Raw genomic sequence first — 19424 nt, forward strand, 5'->3', positions numbered from 1 at the left:
GGCTTATTAGTTAGAGTAAATTCAAAGGACCTTGAGTATGAGAACTAAGGAGATAACTATTCACCATGACAGATATTCAATCATATTTCAATTGATTCATTAAACATATCAGGGTTGAATGATAATAATTTGGTCAGAAAAATTTATGTTTTGATAAATAGGGGGGAAAAACGATATATAGATTGATCATCATATAATTAAAATAAATCTTGATTCATTGAACCTGAGGCTGTTTGTAAGGATAGTTTGAGAATATTTTCCTTGAATTCATCGCTCCAATATTTTAATCCTTTTGGTTATTAATTTCAGTGTTTGGAGGGAGTTCAAGTTTTACAGCTCTTATTAAGTCTTGAATAAAACAAGATTATTGTCTTGAACTGTCAAAAGATATCTTGCCGTTGATATTAGCTATCTAATGTAATCATTAATTCAAGTTCATTATCGGTTGAAGATTTATTAAAAAAATATGCTTACGGTTCACAATATTTATATTTTGATATAATGGAAATTTCCAAACACCTGATACAAACTATCAGAAGCTACTATTGTAGTGAACGAGAGGACAGGCGAGTACAACCAAATGTATTTAAACACAGTATTACGGAGGATCTCAGTAAAATCCTAGATCCACACAGTAAATTCTTCATTTACAAAATGTTAGTCAATTGTCTCAGACTTTACTGTTCTTTCGTTTTCGAACCAATAAATTTCTGTTCTCATTCTTATCTCTTCCATCTTCCTAACCCTTTACCATCAAGCATTTCATTTTCATTTGGTGATACATACTACTTATATCTATCAACATCATTAGCAAACACCACACTTTAATCATTTCTAAATCAAATACCTAATTATAATTTATAATTGTTAACAATAAGTTAATCTTTTTTTATTTTGATAAACATTATATTTTCAAAGATTATTGTTTGTATCTATAAACTAAATCTAAAACCAACATTTTTAATTCAAAATAAATTTATAATTGAATAGTAAGAAATTATTCAACCTAATTGTTTATTCATTTAAAAATTAGTTTCTTTCAATTTTATTTAAATTTTTTTTGTAAAATAATAATTTCATAATTCAAAAAAGAAAACAAAAACAAATTAGTTGAGATTATGAATCAATTGAAGCTAGACCATTATGGAAAACCTGGAAGCACTGGACAATCGTTTCGTCCTATTGTGAGACTCCTCAACAGTGCGCATCCACGATAGCACCTCGCGAGATTCGAACCTAGGACCTAACGGTTTCGCGCGCGAGCAGTTAACCTTTTGACCACTGAGCTGGCCTACATCCAATGGTGTTATTGTGTAACTTCAACCGATCCACAAAATTGAGCGACACATCCACCAATGTCTTCACTGAGTTACTATCTCACAACAAACCTGGTTGAACTCCATTGGTCACTGATTCTCATAAGAACTCCAGGAAATACCTCATGGAGCCAGTTACTACTGAGCATATGTTGATTATTATCAGAAGCGATTTCTGTGGATGTTATAGTAATTTTAATAGTTGAAATCATGAAACGGCCGTCCAGTGCTTCCAGGTTTTCCATAGTGATCTAGCTTCAATCGGTTGACGATCTCAATTACTAAAATTACTATAATATTCACAAAACCCCTTCTGATAAAAAACAAATTAGTTGATAATTATCATTGCCAATTTTTCTTTTTTGGCGTTGATTATTTGAAAATAATTTATTGAATTTATAAATGATAATGACGTAAGAAATGGAAAATTTAATTTTTCTATTTATCGATTTATACTCTAAAAAAATCTTTTTTTTTATTACAGTAATATTTGAACTAATGCTTATACAGCTCTGACAAAATTCTAGACGATTTATTGTGGTTTTTTATTTATTTCTTTAATATTCAGATAATATAACTGACATTGTATGATAATTGATTGATTAAGAAGCAATATATATATATTTATGGATAGATAGATAGATGGATAGATAGATAGGTGGATAGATAGATAGATGGATAGATAGATAGGTGGATAGATAGATAGATGGATAGATAGATATAGATATATAGATATATTCAAATGCACTAAATACTGATGATTCTTTTTGTATGACGTTTGTGTAAAGCTTACGAGATTGAAAAAAGATGTTATTTGTTTGTGATGTAAACAAGAAAATGCGTTCTTTAAAACAAGCTTCCTTTACAATGCCAGATATATTTTAGGAGAAGTTATGTTTACATTTTAACGAATCATTTCACAATGGTTAGATGCTATTTAACTTATTTTATGAAATTTATATAGCTGGAATTAAAGATAGTTCTTCATGCAGAATAATAACATAAGATGAGCCGTTTAAAATGAGAGAGAACAGATTGTATCTTGACTATACCTTACGAATCTCCAAGAGTACATATTGGTGGTCCCACACAGATTCAAACATGAAACATTCACTTGTTGTTGTGAATAAACTATCTCAAACAAGTGAATTTGTATTTACTAGTCAACAGTCCTGATTTCTTTAATTTTAGTGACTCTCCAGTCATTGTCAGTATATAATAAAATTATCTTTAATTCAAACTTGTGTCCAAAAACTACACAATCATACTATTCAAGCTAAGTTTTCTTATTTAAATCTAGCAGTCAACTGTTAGGTTGAACACTTCCTCTGTCATATATATATATATATATGGCGATCAGGTTTTAATTTTTAATTACAGATTCATAATACTTCGTCATTGTAACCGATCTAATATTTCAGTTGACAATGAATTAAACCTGTTTATAAAACCCATGAGTCCAACATATATTTGATAATTCAATTCAAATACATTTCAGTTGAATTAAAAGGCTTCTAACACTGTTTAATTATTATATTTTCTAATAAATGAACATAAACAGTTTACTTGATGAACTTTGTTAGAACGCAGTATGAAACTGTTGTGGTATGTGCTACTGATGTCGATATATAAGTAGTATGCATCACCAATCGAAAGTGAAATACCTGGAGGCAGAAGGTTATGAAGATCAAAGAAAACAGAAAGAGAACAAAAAATAATTGTTATGGTAAAGAAGAATCAGTGAAGTCTGAGAATATTGATTGACATTTTACAGAAGGAACAGTGAAGTTTGAGAAAATTGAATGACGTTTTGCAAATGAATTATTTACTGTATGGTTTTCAGATTTTAATGAGATGTTCTGTAAATACACTCGATTGTCTCCACTTGTGTTCTCGTTCATTACACTATTAACATACTATTTATTTTACAAGATTCTATTTTAAAAAGGGTTTTGAATTTAAAAATATGGTGTATACTTAAATGGATCATTTAATCTAATCTGCAAAAGTGCTATTCAATGAAATAGCCATGGTTTATACTTAAATTTTAAATACTGGTTAAAATCAGCGTTTTACTTTAGCGCAGTTTGATGGAGAATCCAGGTGGGCGGCCTATGCTTCTCCACGAGGAGTAACGGGCGTAAGTAATTTTAGTACCAGCTAAGAATTGATCAGAATTGAAAACCCTTTTGTTTTTCACTGATTTTCACATAAAAACCCATCTTTGAATTATAAATTTATATATTTATTTTATTTAAATAGAAATCTTGGCAGCACTGGACTTCGGGTATCTGTACTCAGTTTGGGTAAGTGTATGTTTATTTTGATATGATCTTATGCTAATAATTTAGTATAATGTTAGTACTGTGTTTTAGTAGTTAACCCTATGTTAACCCTTTATAGTTTTCAGTTTTAAATCAGCATTCATAAATTTCTCTTCCTACACCACAGTTGTTTATTTAATAAATGGAGCAAATACAACGGAAAGTCGAAACTCAAACAATTTAGTTAAATAATCATTTTCATCGTTAGGGTTTGTCGACATTGTCATTTGTTATTGAGATTGATAGTCAACCTTCATTGGACAATCATTAGATCTAGAAATTACTGGATAGCTATTTTATGAAACATGGAGGTATAAATGCTCACAGATGGATAGCTCCATATCAGAATGAACTATCCAGGGCTTTTTGGTTTTAATAGTTGTCCAACATTTGTCTTTTTGTGATCTCAGTTAACTAGGTATTAGTTGAACCAAATATAGACTGTAATAATTAGTTTTAAAAATATAATAATAATAATAATAATAATTTAATTATCAGATTAAAGGCAGATAGTTCGTAATAATAATCAGATTTTAATAAATGAGGTGATTCAGTGTAGAACCCCAATGTCAAGAAAGAAAGTATACGAATATTGGATTAGTATTTAGTTAGAATTTAAGCCTCTTTATCACTGTTCATAGGAATATCTTCATAAATTACAGAGAACATAATAGCATAGTTAGGATTAGATGATCCATGTTTACAATGTCAGTTAATTTTTGAAGAAATAAAGTATTCATTTCAATATCACTTGTAACTAAACTGTTGCTTTCCTGACTTGTTGAGTTCACAGATGGTAACATCACTTTCAGCAAGCATTTGATTAGTATGCCAAATTAATATATATCAGTCAAGTTCTACGTGACAGTGGACACAATCTTCAGGATGATTTCAATGTCGAATGAAAGATGATAGGATAACGTGTTAATTTGAGGTGACGTAAAAATAATATAAACATTGATATGAAGTCTAGCGTACCAATTCATTGTAACAAAATAAAGTCACTAAGCAAAATCAGATCGTAAACAACTTTACATGTTTGATCATAATGACTCGGTAACCATGATAATAGTTGGACATACACCTGTTTTATACGAACCATTTGTCTGACATCAATACATTATATATATATATATATATGCATTTATGACGGTCCATATATTATGTACTTACTTTTTTCTAGTACTGATCTCGTAGATCTACAGAGAATCGAAATTCAGTTAATTGTAAACTATAGGACTAATTCATTTTTAGATGTACGGGTTATCTTTCTTTACATCTTAACTCAGCTCATATTCATGATTTCCAAATTTTGTTCTTCTGCATCTTTGTTAATAAGGTTTTCTTTATTTTACTGTTTGTTTTTGTAATCGTAAAAGTGTCATTGAAGTGTGTCTTACAAGCACGTTTGGATTTCATAATTAAGATCATTCTTGCTTTTAGCCATTGCATCACTTTTACAACTATCATAGGAGTTATTTTATTATTTATACTGATTCCTAAAGAAAATCGAATAGAATTTGAACGATGTAAATTTATGAACTTCACTGCTTTCAAGATGGTTATTTTACTGTGCTGTGATGAATTCTTCAAGCAATATCTAATTGGACTCTGGCTAGAATAAGATCAATTGATGTGTTTATGGTGTTGATCAGAAGAATGATAAAAGCTCTATGACTAAACCATCCAGCTTAGAGAACAAAACTCCAGCAAAATGTAAAAACAAACTATACCATTTATGATATTGGCTATTTGAAAAGTTTATTTCTAAAATAGGATTGATTTCTCATTTCTTGTTTTCAATTTGCTAAATATTTATTCTCCATACTTGATTGATTGAATTAACTTTCTTGAAATATATTTTATTACATATTCATGATTGATTCCTTAGATTAATTATACTTTATCTAACTTCCATTGTAGTCAAAATAAGTTAAGCTCTCGCACGCGAAACTGATAGGTCCTGGGTTCGAATCTCGCGAAGCGGGATCGTGGATGCGCACTGCTGAAGGGTCCCATAACAGGACGAAACGGCCGTCCAGTGCTACCAGGTTTTCCATGGTGATCTAGCTTCAATCGATTCATGATCTCAACTATCAAAAAAAGTTGTTGTTGTGTTTACTATTTTCTTTTTGAAAATCATATTTCTACATAAATATACCATACATTTACATTTGTAATCAAAGGAATTTTAATGTAATTCAATTTGAATTTCTTTTTGTGTTTGTAATAGAAAAGAAGTGTTTCCAAATAAAAGAAGTTATAATTTAATCTTTTACTATCGAATTCTATAGAAGACATAAGATTATGATGGAAATAATAAATTATTTGTATATAATCTTATTAGCATCAATTTTAGTAGGTTTGGTAAGACTAAAGTATGATAAATATATTTGTAAACAACTAGTAAAGATGGATAGTGGCTAGCAGTGGAATCCACGACGCGTGTTTCGTTCTATTTGGGACTCGTCAGTTGGCTGCACCTGCATCTCAGAGTTGATGTTCACTATGGGACTCGAACCTAGTACCTTTCGCTTCAAACGCCATCGCATTATCCACTCAGCTACTGATTCCTGATAGCCACTGGCTTGTGCGATAGGGTGAAGTTTAAATTCACTTAGTATTGTTTGTTTGAATCTTCCCCATTGATGTTTAGGACTACGACTGGTCAGTCTGTGATTGGCCATGTGTGAATACTGAGTGGGAAATCAACTCCGAATGCAAGTACATCCAGCTAATAAGTCCCACACAGGATAAAACGCGTGTCCTGGATTCCACTGCTAGCCACTATCCATATTTTGCTTATAATGCATGTGAATTAAGGCAATATCGAGGCGATACGTACAGTATGCACATGTGCCAATTAGAGACTGACCAGTTGCAGTCCTAACCATCAATGGGAAGATACAAACAAACAATACTAAGTGAATTTAGTTAGCAAAGAGTTCAGGTAATGAAAACCGCTTACTTTGTGTTGCTACTGAAAACTATGAGTAATTATTGATTATCTTAATTGATAAGTTATTGAGTATAAGTAAAAAAAAGTCTACTTTTTCACTCAGTATTGAGTAATATATTACCTTTTTTTAAAGTATTGTCATGAATCAGGCAAACGTGAAAGTGATAATTAGTAGAGTGTTTGTTTGTTTATAGAAAATAAGACACACATGCATCTCATGTTTTGTTAAATAACAGTTTTTGGTCACATGAATCTCTAGAATCTGTCAAGAATAAGAGTTTTTTTCAACGTTAGTTATATTTTCATTGTGATTAGCTTAAATCACTAACGAGGATTTTGAGTAAGATATTTCAATGTGACAAACCATAAAACTCATGATTTGTCTTTTATTTCATCTGAGGTTTGTTAGTTGACTGAAGATTAATTTCACTGACTGTTGATGTCTCATCTAAGGCTCAAACCATTGAGATATCGATCAAATCTTCTGAGGCTTATACATTACGAATTGCATAAGACTGTAGTGTCAGTTGATATGTTAAGCCCGTATACCTTATTTTAGCTTCTGGACAAGCCAATGTACCTATCCATCATGTCATGTTTTGACCTTGTTAATTATTCACTTATTAACCCTGACTATTTTTTATATGAGCGTATGTGCGTACAATTTTTATCTTATTCCTCACATGTCTGTAACTTCTTATCTGACTATAAATATTGATTAAAATGGGACTTACACGCCATATCCAATGCGTGCTCGCTGATATTTGCTAATGTGCTTATAACTTTCTGACCTTCGTCATTTGTCAATAAAACTGTAGTTACCACTTCTCTTTACCTTATGATTTTATGCACCGTCAAGATTTGCATTATAACTGTTATCGAGGTGAACGATTAACGAAGCACGGCACTACAAGACATAAGAATCGAACAATAAAATATGTGATCCAAAAGGACCATGACAATTATAAATGACGTTTATGCTAAAATGAATCAAATCTTTCAATTTTAAAAATATCAATGACAAAAGTTAATCTTGATAACAAGAAGTATCATAATTAATTTATCTAAACTTCTTAACTTATATAATTTCTAATCAAAGATTAACAAAATATAAAACGATTTAAGGTCCGGATGTATTTAACAGCACCTTCCTTTAGGGTTGATATTCTACCTCATTTTAGACACACGATCCTGTACACATGAAGTTTAAATTTCATACACACTAGTTTACACTATAAAGTCATAAACTATCAGCCTCCTTTTTTCACCATGTCATTTTCGGTAGAACTGTTTCATTCTTTATCAGCGATGTGTAATTTTTGTGAGAAGGAATTCAATGTCCTATAATCATTCTTACTAGTCTATAGACAACTCACACAAAAAATAATAGTTTTATCAGCAAGCTAAGTTTTTAAACTTAATTAAGGTGTGGTCATAAACTGATTTCATATAACTATATAGATTGAAATAGAACGATCAACATAGTTTAAACAAAAGAAACTCAATACCCTTCTCCTAGTTTTCATGTACAAATAAACGAGTAAATAAGTTTGAATAAAATATATATTATAAGCAAAGATGGATTAAGGCTATATCGAGGCAATACGCACAGTATGTATATATGTCAATAGGAGACTGATCAATTGCAGTCCTAAACATCAATGGGAAGATTCAAACAAACAATACTAAGTGATATAGATATATTATTACTTGTAATTTTCATATCATTAGATCGCGTTGTGTCATATTTCAACCCGATGACTTTTTTAATCCGTTTCCAGTGTTAAATTAAACAAACTATTCTAATAGTGATTAGTTTTTAAGCTGCCTTAATTCTATGATGATTTTAGAGAATTATCTCATGTATCTTTGACGTTATATTAGTTATGATATATGAATATTATTATAAATACATAAAATGAAAAACAGCAGTGAATCAGATATATGTAGGGTCTTATTTTAGCATCTATAGCTGTTCAACCACAGGCTAGTAAAAAAAATTAATAACAACTAGCAGATAAATATTGATTATCCGATGTAATATCTGATGTTGTATCATATCGTGGTTGCTGGCAATATGCAACAAGAAGAATGTACATTATTCAGATGTCGATTGACTGGACTGCTAACTTCTACCTGGCGATCACTCATTATTTATCGTCAGGAAGGACAAAGAAGTAAGAGACGGAAACTTGTTGAAGTACTTTGTGCTGTGAATTCTATATAAAAATATTCTATATAAAATATAATATTGAATAAAGCTAATAATAATATGCTTTTTTACATGAGATCGAACCAAAGAAGTGGTACTACAATCTGATATCCTCTTTTCAATTACTTTTTACTGGAAATCTAGTAACGTTTATAGATGATTAGTAAAATATCAGTTGAGAATTTGTGTTTGTTGATAATAAAAAGCAGTTTACTTCTTACGGAAAACCTTCAAGAAACTAGTTTTCTAAAAGTGGATTTACTAAGAATTCTTTCATAGTATAGTACAAGTTACATTGTGTAAATCAAAGTCATCACAGAATAAGATAGTCATTTGACTAACTGTTAATCAAACTCCGTTCATTTAAACATGACGAATTGGCTTTAAGAAGTGTAAGTGTACTAACTTTTTGACTTTGATCAAATGATTTAAAAGAACTGATTAAAAAGCATATAAAAAAGTCTAAAAGTTGTCATATTCCAACAATACTATATATATATATATATATATATATATATATATATATATATATATATATATACTTAAGCCTGCTACTCCCAATGGAGCATAGGCCGCCGACCAGCGTTCTCCAACCCACTCTGTACTGGGCCTTCTTTTCTAGTTCTATCAAATTTTTGTTCATTCTTCTCATGTCTGTCTCCATTTCTCGGCGTAATGTGTTCTTTGATCTTCCTCTTCTCCTTCGACCTTCAGGATTCCATGTGAGGGCTTGTCTTGTGACGCGATCAGGTGATTTCCTCAAAGTGTGCCCAATCCACTTCCAGCGCTTCTTCCTGATTTCTTCCGCTGGAATCTGGTTTGTTGTCTCCCACAGTAACTTGTTGCTGATAGTGTCTGGTCATCGGATCCGAAGTATCTGCGTAGACAGCTGTTAATAAACACTTGTATTTTCTGGATAATGGCATTCGTAGTTCTCCACGTCTCCACTCCATACAGTAGAACTGTCTTGACATTTGTATTGAAAATTCTAACCTTGGTGTTGTTTGACAATTGTGAAGTCGACTTCCAGATGTTTTCAGTTGTAAGTATGCTGTTCTTGCTTTGCTGATCCTCGCCCTCACATCTGCATCTGATCCACCGTGTTCATCAATGATGCTGCCCAGATATGTAAAGGTTTCCACATCCTCCAAAGCTTCTCCGTCAAGTGTAATTTGATTGGTGCATGTTGTATTGTATCGGAGAGTCTTGCTTTTCACTTTGTTTATATTGAGACCTACTACTGTTGAGGCTGCTGCTACACTGGTCGTTTTCTCCTGCATTTGTTGTTGCGTTTGTGATAGAAGAGCCAGATCATCTGCGAAGTCTAAGTCGTCAAGCTGCATCCTGCCTGTCCACTGTATCCCGTGATTTCCTCCAGATGTTGACATTTTCACGATCCAGTCTATCACCAGGAGAAAGAGAAAGGGTGAGAGTAAGCAACCTTGCCTAACACCGGTCTTTACCTCAAGTGAGTCGGTGAGTTGTCCTCCATGAACAATTTCGCAGTTAAATCCATCATAGGAGTTCCGTATGATATTGACTATCTTCTCAGGCACGCCGTAGTGTCGAAGAAGCCTCCATAGTGTTGTCCTGTCCACACTATCAAATGCTTTGTTGTAGTTGATGTAGAGTGATGAATTCCATTCGATTGATTGTTCCACAATAATCCGAAGGGTTGTGATTTGGTCTGCACATGATCGATCTTTACGGAATCCATACTGTTGATCTCGAAGTTGGGCGTTCACGGAATCCTTCATCCTGTTTAACAATACTCTGTTGAAGACTTTTCTTGGTATTGAGAGAAGAGTGATGCCTCTGTAGTTATCGCACTTGCTGAGATCGCCTTTCTTTGGTATCTTGATCAGAAGTCCTTTTTCCAGTCTGTTGGTGCTTGTTCTTCAAACCTAATCTTACTGAAGAGGATGTGGAGTATCTTGGCAGTTACTGCTACATCTCCTTTCAGTGCCTCTGCCGGGATGTTGTCTGGTCCCGCTGCTTTGCTACTCTTGATTTGCCTGATGGCCATGCTGATCTCTTCAATTATTGATGGGCCAACATCGATTGGGAGGTCCGTGGGTGCTGCTTCGATGTTGGGTGGGTTCATTGGAGCTGGTCGATTTAAGAGTTCTTTGAAGTGTTCTACCCACCTGTTTCGTTGTTCTTCAATGTCGGTGATTACTTTTCCTTCCTTGCTTTTCACTGGTCTTTCTGGTTTACGGTAATTTCCAGCAAGTTTCTTTGTTGTATCATACAGTTGTCTCATGTTTCCCTCTCTTACAGCCTTTTCCGCTGTCATCGCTAAATCTTCCACATATTTACGTTTGTCGGTTCTGATGCTCCTCTTCACTTGCTTGTTTGCCTCTGTGTATTTGGCTTGTGCCTTGGCTTTTTCCGCTCTTGTTCGGCTGACATTGATTGCTGCCTTGTTGTTCCTCCTTTCTTCAATTTTATCCAGTGTACCAGCAGTGATCCATTCCTTGTGGTGGTGCTTCTTTTGGCCCAGAACCTCTTGACATGTTGAAACGATTGCCTCCTTGATACCTTTTCAGTTGTTCTCCATGGTATATATGTATATATATACATACATATATATGTAGTGCCGCGATTCGTTAATCGTTTACCTCGATAACCGTTATAATTCTAATCTTAACGGTGCGTAAAATCAGAAGACGAAGGATAGCAGCAACTACAGTTCATTGTCGAATAACTCAGGTCAAAAAGCTAACAACACCTGAGTGAATATCAACGAGCGAGCGAACGGCAAGCGAGAGAGCGAGTGAACAGGCAAACAAGCGAAGGAAACGAACGAGAAGCAAACGAGCGAATAGCAAGCAATTACATAGGCAATTTATAGTCAAATTTAATAAGGGCACAGCAAACCAAAACAAAGGCTGATAATAATATTTGCGTGCGTACACATATGGGGAGGAGTATGAGTCATCGAATGATATTTAAGCAGTCAACATTTCGGATAGAGTGTCATGTGCTCTAGTGATATAGCAGTGCAAAGAATATGCAAATTGTTACTACCCAAATGATGATGTCTGTTAAGTAAGTTAATAAAAAGGGCTTAACCAAAATTGGCTATAATCGAAATTGATTGTAGGATGGTTGCTATATATATAATTCAGAACTCTTCATCACCGTACATCATAAGGACTGGATGCCTTAAGTCTGACCACTGTTGAGAGTATCATAGTAAGACGAACTAACTGTCCATTGCTTGCTTGTTTCCGGTGGACATGAAACCGAAGATCATGATGCAAGTTTAAGCCATTTTTATTTGGTAGTGTAAGTGATCGGTAACAATGGAGTCTTAATAGAAGTTAAATTAATAATAACAAAAATAATTAGAATGAAAGTTCAAATGACTTATACCTCCAAGTGTACCAATAATCAATACACAGTCTTGTATAACGTATTTTACTGATGATCATTTCATCGACGATATATTTCAGTATTGTGAACACTATAGTTCATAACAGTGAAATCATTTTGATAATTATTTATTCAGTGGTACTGAATCTATCATAGAATTCATCTTTAATTTGAAAAATTTCAGTAACCTTTCAAGTTTGAACCTGTACTCTACAGTGATGATGTTAAAAATGTTAAATATCAAGTTACTGAAGAAATTCTTAAGTGTGAAATCATCATAAAGTTAGAGTTCAACATTAGTTTTAAGCAAAGATGGACAGTGGCTAGCAATGGAATCCAGGACGCGCGTTTCGTCCTATTAAAGATTGACCAGTTGCAGTCCTAAACATCAATGAGAAGATTCAAACAAACAATTCTAAGTGAATTAATTTTAAGGTTTATTTTACCAAAATACAAAAATTAAAGTCTGATTTATAACTTACAAAGTTTCTACTTGTTTACTTGAATTTACCCGAAGTGAACACTTGAAAAAGTAAAAGATTGCTTTGTATTTCAAATACTACTTAATAATCTGATGTTATTCTCTTCACAAAAATTAAATCCCTCTTATTAATATATAAGAATCTATTGTAAATTATCTCTGTATCATTATTGTTTAAGCTTTAAAAACACATAGTATGTTAAGGATGATGATTATTGTAAATGGCTAACTATCATATATGATCATGTATTGTCTGTATGTTTAAGTACTAAATAGTTTATCATAATAGTAGATTATTATTTGAATGTAGTTTAGAATCAAGTCTTTATGTTTAAGGAAACTACATTTAATCTAGAAGAAATTATTTGCTGCTATTATTGAAGAAGATTTGATTTTGTTTCCTCTCAACAATTATAAAACAATGACTCATGATGTCAACTATTGAAATTACTATAATATCCACAAAAGCCCCTTCTGATATTAATCAACATATGCTCACTAGTGACTGGCCCCATGAGGTATTTCCTGAAGTTCTAGTGAGAATCAGTGACCAGTGGAGTTCAACCAGGTCTGTTGTGAGACAGTAACTCACTGAAGACAACGGTGGATGTGTCGCTCAATTTCGTGGATTAGCTGAAACCAGGCATTAACATCGTTGGATGTAGGCCATCTCAGTGGTCTAGAGGTTAGGCGTTCGCATATGAGACCGATAGGTTCCGAGTTTGAATCTCGCGAGGTGGTATCGTGGATGCACACTGCTGAGGAGTCCCCCAGTGGGACGAAGCGGCTGTCCAGTGCTCCCAGGTTTTGCATGGTGGTCTAGCTTCGATCTACTCATGATCTCAACTACTGAAATCACTATAATATCCACAAAAACCCCTTCTGATATTAATGTCAAAATATTATGACTATCATGCAATTAGTATTTAAAATGATTGCCTTTTGTTTATATACAGAAAAATAAAACATTCATTAGTTTAAATCAATGTTTTTCTTCATATTAACATGATAGTGTTTTCTTTTTCTTAAATATTTATCGACTTAATTTTATTGTATTTTTATTCCAGGTACAGATGTGACTTTCGGTAATCAGATACCGGATGAAGTAGGTGTTTTAGATAGTTTATTTGATATGTTTATTTTAACGATGATCTCTTAGAAATAAAGTTACGTTTTGTTTATTGATTAGTTTAAACAACTTGGTTACAGTTGTAGTTTTTTTATAGGAAGGCTTTTTGGAAAACAATTACAGGTTGTTAAATCACAGTGAAATATCATCCATGAATTCAAAGACTTATTATTATACAACTATATTTGCTAGCTATTACCAAAGAGAATCACTCACAACTGCTCTTCCAATTTTGTTGTGTTGTGTACCTATCAAAGTTAGCATTATTCTTATAATTATAAGGTATTGATAAGAGATGGTGTAAGATTATTGCCGAAGAAAATTATTTTAGCATATTGATTGGAAAACTCGTTTCTATTTTGTTCATCGAAGCATAGGACTACTAACTGAAGAAAAGTTTGAAGAAACTAAGTAAGTTTATATTTTTATACAATAATTTGTCTGCTGATACATTATAAATAGGTAAGTGAATGATAAAACATTTCAATGGTTAACATTTTTAGTTTGATATGTATCCTAATAAATTTTAATAAATTTATGCCAAGCAACGATGAATAATTTCCATTAACTCACTTGACTTTAGTGTCACATAACTTCTTTTAAATTACATAGTGGCAGTTGAAATTATTTTAGAGAACTTACTAGAACACTTAATAAGAGCTTATAATTACTTTGTAAATGATACGATAAACTGTAATAATAAGACCCTGAACGGATTCCCTGACTGTAGTATATCTTGTTTTGTCGCATTGATTACTTACTGATTTGTCAGATTATGTTAATACATATTTGATCTTAATAATTGATTCTTAAATAATAAGGTAAGTTGGATATAGCATTGTAAAGATACAAAATTATCTGTCTTTGGAACTATACTTTAAAAAATTATATTATAATTATTCCAAGAGTATCATATACGTAGAAGATGAATTGTACTGATGAATGTAAAACGAATCAAGAAGACAAATAAGATGTTCGATTCTAAAGTGGAAGCAAAATTAATATTTTATGATTTAGATCAGCTTAGATGTCGAATTCCCAGAGCCCTTGAAATATATATTCAATTGGTGTATAATGATTCAAGTATTTTAGTAAGCGATTAGTAGGAATTCATGCAATCGACTTCAAGAAATATTCATGTTTACTTCATAATCTGAATTGCCAGTAAGCTACTTTGAATTATCATGGATGTATTCGGTCTTATTAAGTGAAGTAAACTGTAAAGCATATATTGGACTGATAGAGTATTTCAAATTGTCTCTAGGATTGACAAAAAAGTTGAATGAATGGTAGATTGATTAGGTTGATGATTAAGATAACTTTACAGATAAACTAAGTAAACCGATAGATTTTATTAATTAACTATGATGTGAAAACGTAACATATATGTTCTAGTGTGAGAAATAACCAATGGAAAGTTTAATGAGGTGACAACTTGACAAAACTATTGAACTTCCACAATTAATTCAGATAAATGAGGTGAATATATTTAAGAATTTAATGAAACATTGACATTTGTTTATATAAGAACTTTCGTCTAAATTAGAGCGAATACTTTCACAGTATTTGGGCGCCGAGTTGATGTAAGACATTAAATAAGAATAATATATTTGTTATACACTGTTTAACTGATTATAGTTTATTTTTAATTGAATTACATATTGTAGTACATAAGAAGCGACTCAAATTTCTATTCTTAAAATAATAAATATGAGTATTTTCAACTTTTCGTTTCAAATTTTAGATAGCTGATAAGATAGTTACAGTAGCTTACACTAATGGAATTAACGTTTTTGAGACTGGAGAAGCTTATTCAAATGGAGAGTAAGTTCATTGACTGAAGAAGATATATAGTAGTTCTTAGTTATTAAACTGTTTTTTTTGGGTAGGGGGTCGTGAAAATTGAACTTAATAATGGTTTGTGAATATCGGCCACATTTCACAAACAGTTATTGCTCTCTATTGATCAAAAATGTTCAACATAAAATTTGGTATTTTTGTTGGAAATTTTGTCAATTTACATAAATGAGACTATGCTCATTTGAAACATGAATGTTCTGTTAAAAAGGTTAATAAGTATAGTTGAAATGAAACTTGTTACGGTGCAATAATAGAATAAGTAACATTCATATCACACATGTAGTTGACTGATATGAGAATAAACTTTAGTTAACATCTAGATCTTGTATTATAGTACTAATAAACTTCCACATTAGTTACCATGCGTTGTGCTACTATAAGTGATTGTTTCTGGATCAGTCATTCATTCGGAAGAAGAATGAAAGTAAATATTAAATCTAGTCATGATAAAAAGTAAGTACATGTTTTTTATAGTCAACAAAACTGTGAGTATCAAGTATGGTGACCAAGTTTGTTATCTGTAGTCACTGAACAACTCTAAAATATTACCGTGTTCATCGCCATGTAGATGAAAAACTTCTTTGTACCTGAAAATATTGAGTTATTAGAAATTATCTGTGGTATATGAGGAGCAATAGTTGTGGTGTTCCCATATATCTTGGGAATATTAAGGTACGATGTTGATGCCACGTGTATGTCCTTATAAGCCAGATACTGGTTCAAGGCTACGCAAACAACTTACTTTTCATAGACATATGATAGTTGGGAAATGGAAGTTTGAACGACATTTTGTAAATGAGCTCGATAATCACCTAGCCGGGATTAACACACTATATCTAGCCATTTAGACCATTTTAATTGGTCAGTAATATTTCCAAAGCGGATGAGTTAGAATGAAAAGATAACTTAAAATTTCATAACCGTCACTAGTTATGAAACAAATTTAGTGTGAAAGTAAGCAATACACTGGAATACTTGTATTACAAGTAAATGTAACCTATATAGCATCATGTGACTATGCTGAAATTGAAAGTACATGGGTTAAAAACTAATCTATAGTAAAATAAGATTGTTTTACTCATTCCCCACAACTACCTTCTCGATGATAACTTGCCAAAAAATAAATTAGCGTTAACCTAACATTAGTTATGTGATTGTCTATCATTATTGTGTAGTGAACAAGAACACGAGTGGGGACAATCGAATGTGTTTGACAAGAAAATAACAAACTATCTTACTAAAATCCGACAACCATAGAGTAAACAGTTAATTTGCAAACTATCAATCAGTTTTCTCAATCTTGACCATTCCTTCTGCAAATATCAGTCCATAATCTCCGATTATTATCGTTCATACGTTTTCATACCAATTGCGTCCCGTTCCCGTTCTTTCCTTATCGATCTTCTAGTGAAATACATTCTCTGCCTGACCATCATCATATACTACTTATGTGGATATAAATAACCCATACAACAGTTATATACGATTAATACTTCTTAAATTCAGTTCAACTGGTAATTGGTGTAACTTATTATAGGATACTGAGCTAGAATAATATAAATTTCTAATGCTGGATGGTTTTCAATTATTTAACAACTGAAATTAGTTTGCAGTGAAATTCAACTTTAAGATTTTCACCTATCCTCATGAAACCAGCTTGTCTGAAAATTGTAAAATGTATAAGATAATAATTTCTCTAATTATGGAAAATATCTATTAAAGATTTTTATTTCGTTTTATTTTCATTTTAGGGCTGAAAGAACATTAGGTAGAATATTGAGTACTAAAAATTGGCGGTAAGTTTACCAACCAATGAATGAAAGATGAAAATGAACAGTAGCGTTTTGCATGTATTTTATTTGTATTCGATAGCAACTATTAATAATAGTTATTCATGAAACCATTCGTTTGTGTTGAAAGAATTTATGAACACTGTCTTTACTTTATTCAACTATAAACACGAAGTATCAGAACGCTTGATTAATAATGGATATAAATTTTCAACTTTTTTGAAAAACATAACATTGTCTATTTTACTAGCATGTCATATTATAACCATTCAATTACAATAATTATGGACGAATCGTAATGAACGATGACTCGGCGGGGGGATAATCAATGTGTCATTAAGTGCGCAATCACAGAGTGCCTTCGTAAATTATGAAAACTAAACATTAAATACATTATTTGCACATCATTTACATCCTTCATAATTCTTCCAATTCTCAATTCCTCTATGTTTTCTTCAGTTCAATATTCTCAACCTTCTTTTCTCAGGCATTCCATTTCTGATCAGTGTTAAATGCTACTTATATCTATCCATGTAAGTATCATACACTACAGTATGACTGTAGAGGCTGATAATAAAAGTTTTGAAAATAATTGTTCGTTCCAATACTCTTAAGGGGTTTTTAATTTGCTAATCACTAATTAGTTAAAATGCTTATTCTGTTAATTTAAGTGTAATTTATATAGTAAGGTGGAAAGACTGACTACGTACTTACTTACGCCTGTTACCCCTCGTCAAGGAGTATAGGCCGCACACCAGCATTCTCCATCCAACTCTGTCCTGAGCAATCCTTTCCAGTTCTTTCCAGTTGTTATCCATCCTTTTCATATCTGCTTCTATTTCCCGGCGTAATGTGTTTTTTGGCCTTCCTCTTTTCCGCTTCCCTTCCGGATTCCAAGTTAGGGATTGCCTCGTGATGCACATTGGTGATTAATTAAATGTTAATCAAACAATATCAGATAAATTTTATTTGTATGTTTTAAAAAAGTAGATACTACAGATTACGTAACCTGAGATAAAAAGTAGCAAATAAAGTTAAGGTTTCGATTATTGATACGTTTTCAAGGTAAAAGTATTTTATTCAATTCACCATTGGAACAAACCTAAAGCTTTCATAATTTGACCTCTCTCTGCATTTTATAGAAGGCTTAAGCAAGTGAATTGATAAATCAAGAAGTTAGTTTTATGTATTTCACAATCTGAAATTACATAAAACCATATCTAATCATTTAAAGTTAATCGTAAATATTAAACGAAGATTTTCAGTAGCCTCCTTATATTAGTTGTATAAAGAAATCGTGATAAGAATGCTTTAATATACATTATAATGTTTACAGTGGAAATCAATAAAACGTCTGTGGACTGAAAAAAGCAGTTACATTAAGAATTAGGTATCAAATGTGTAGGGAAAAATATTAGGTTAAAAAGCAGCTAGGGATAAACTCTAGGTTTTCAAGTCATCTGTGTTTATGGTAGTAAATAATTGAGGTTGTGTTTTCGTTTATTCAGTCACTTAATTATAGATATTTTTTAATAATTTTCATTATAGACTTTATTGGAGGTATATCTTTTGTTGTGTTATAATTTCTTTTCCATCATGACAGGCTGCCATACACTTAACACGTTCGTAGCATGGTAGAATGATATTTTAGTCATAAAAACCTTAACGTTTTTCATGTATGCTAGCGAAAACGACAGATAGTGAAACACATCTTTCACCATGGATTATCATGGTGTGAATAAATTCTCGCTTCATTTTGTTTGGTAGTTAGGTGCAAGGTCAAAAGTTTGTATGACAGTAGAGCGCAACCCCACCCTGAAAACCCTCTTCTGCAAATTTCAACATCTCAAAAGTGTCTAGTTGTTCAAATTTAGAAACTAATAAAACATTTAATAGAAATAATATATTTGTAAAATCTCAGCGAATGAATTTGAAGTAAATCCAACGTTTCGCATGGCAATCTGGTCCAATTAAA

General features: G+C 32.0%; 1 protein-coding gene across 1 annotated transcript in view; it reads left to right on the top strand.

Annotated features, from left to right (window-relative positions):
- The window catches only part of Smp_012380 (putative potassium channel beta), a gene marked incomplete at both ends in the record, with an annotated part of 55130 nt that overhangs the window by 13972 nt on the left and 21734 nt on the right, over positions 1–19424 (top strand). Inside the window, 4 exons of the mRNA XM_018795827.1 lie at positions 3579–3622; positions 13738–13775; positions 15544–15623; positions 17411–17455. Coding sequence (XP_018650100.1) covers positions 3579–3622; positions 13738–13775; positions 15544–15623; positions 17411–17455 — 207 coding nt within the window. The remainder of the gene's footprint in view (positions 1–3578; positions 3623–13737; positions 13776–15543; positions 15624–17410; positions 17456–19424) is intronic.

Source organism: Schistosoma mansoni, chromosome 2 (genome assembly GCF_000237925.1).
Source record: "Schistosoma mansoni strain Puerto Rico chromosome 2, complete genome".
Lineage (NCBI taxonomy): Eukaryota > Metazoa > Platyhelminthes > Trematoda > Strigeidida > Schistosomatidae > Schistosoma > Schistosoma mansoni.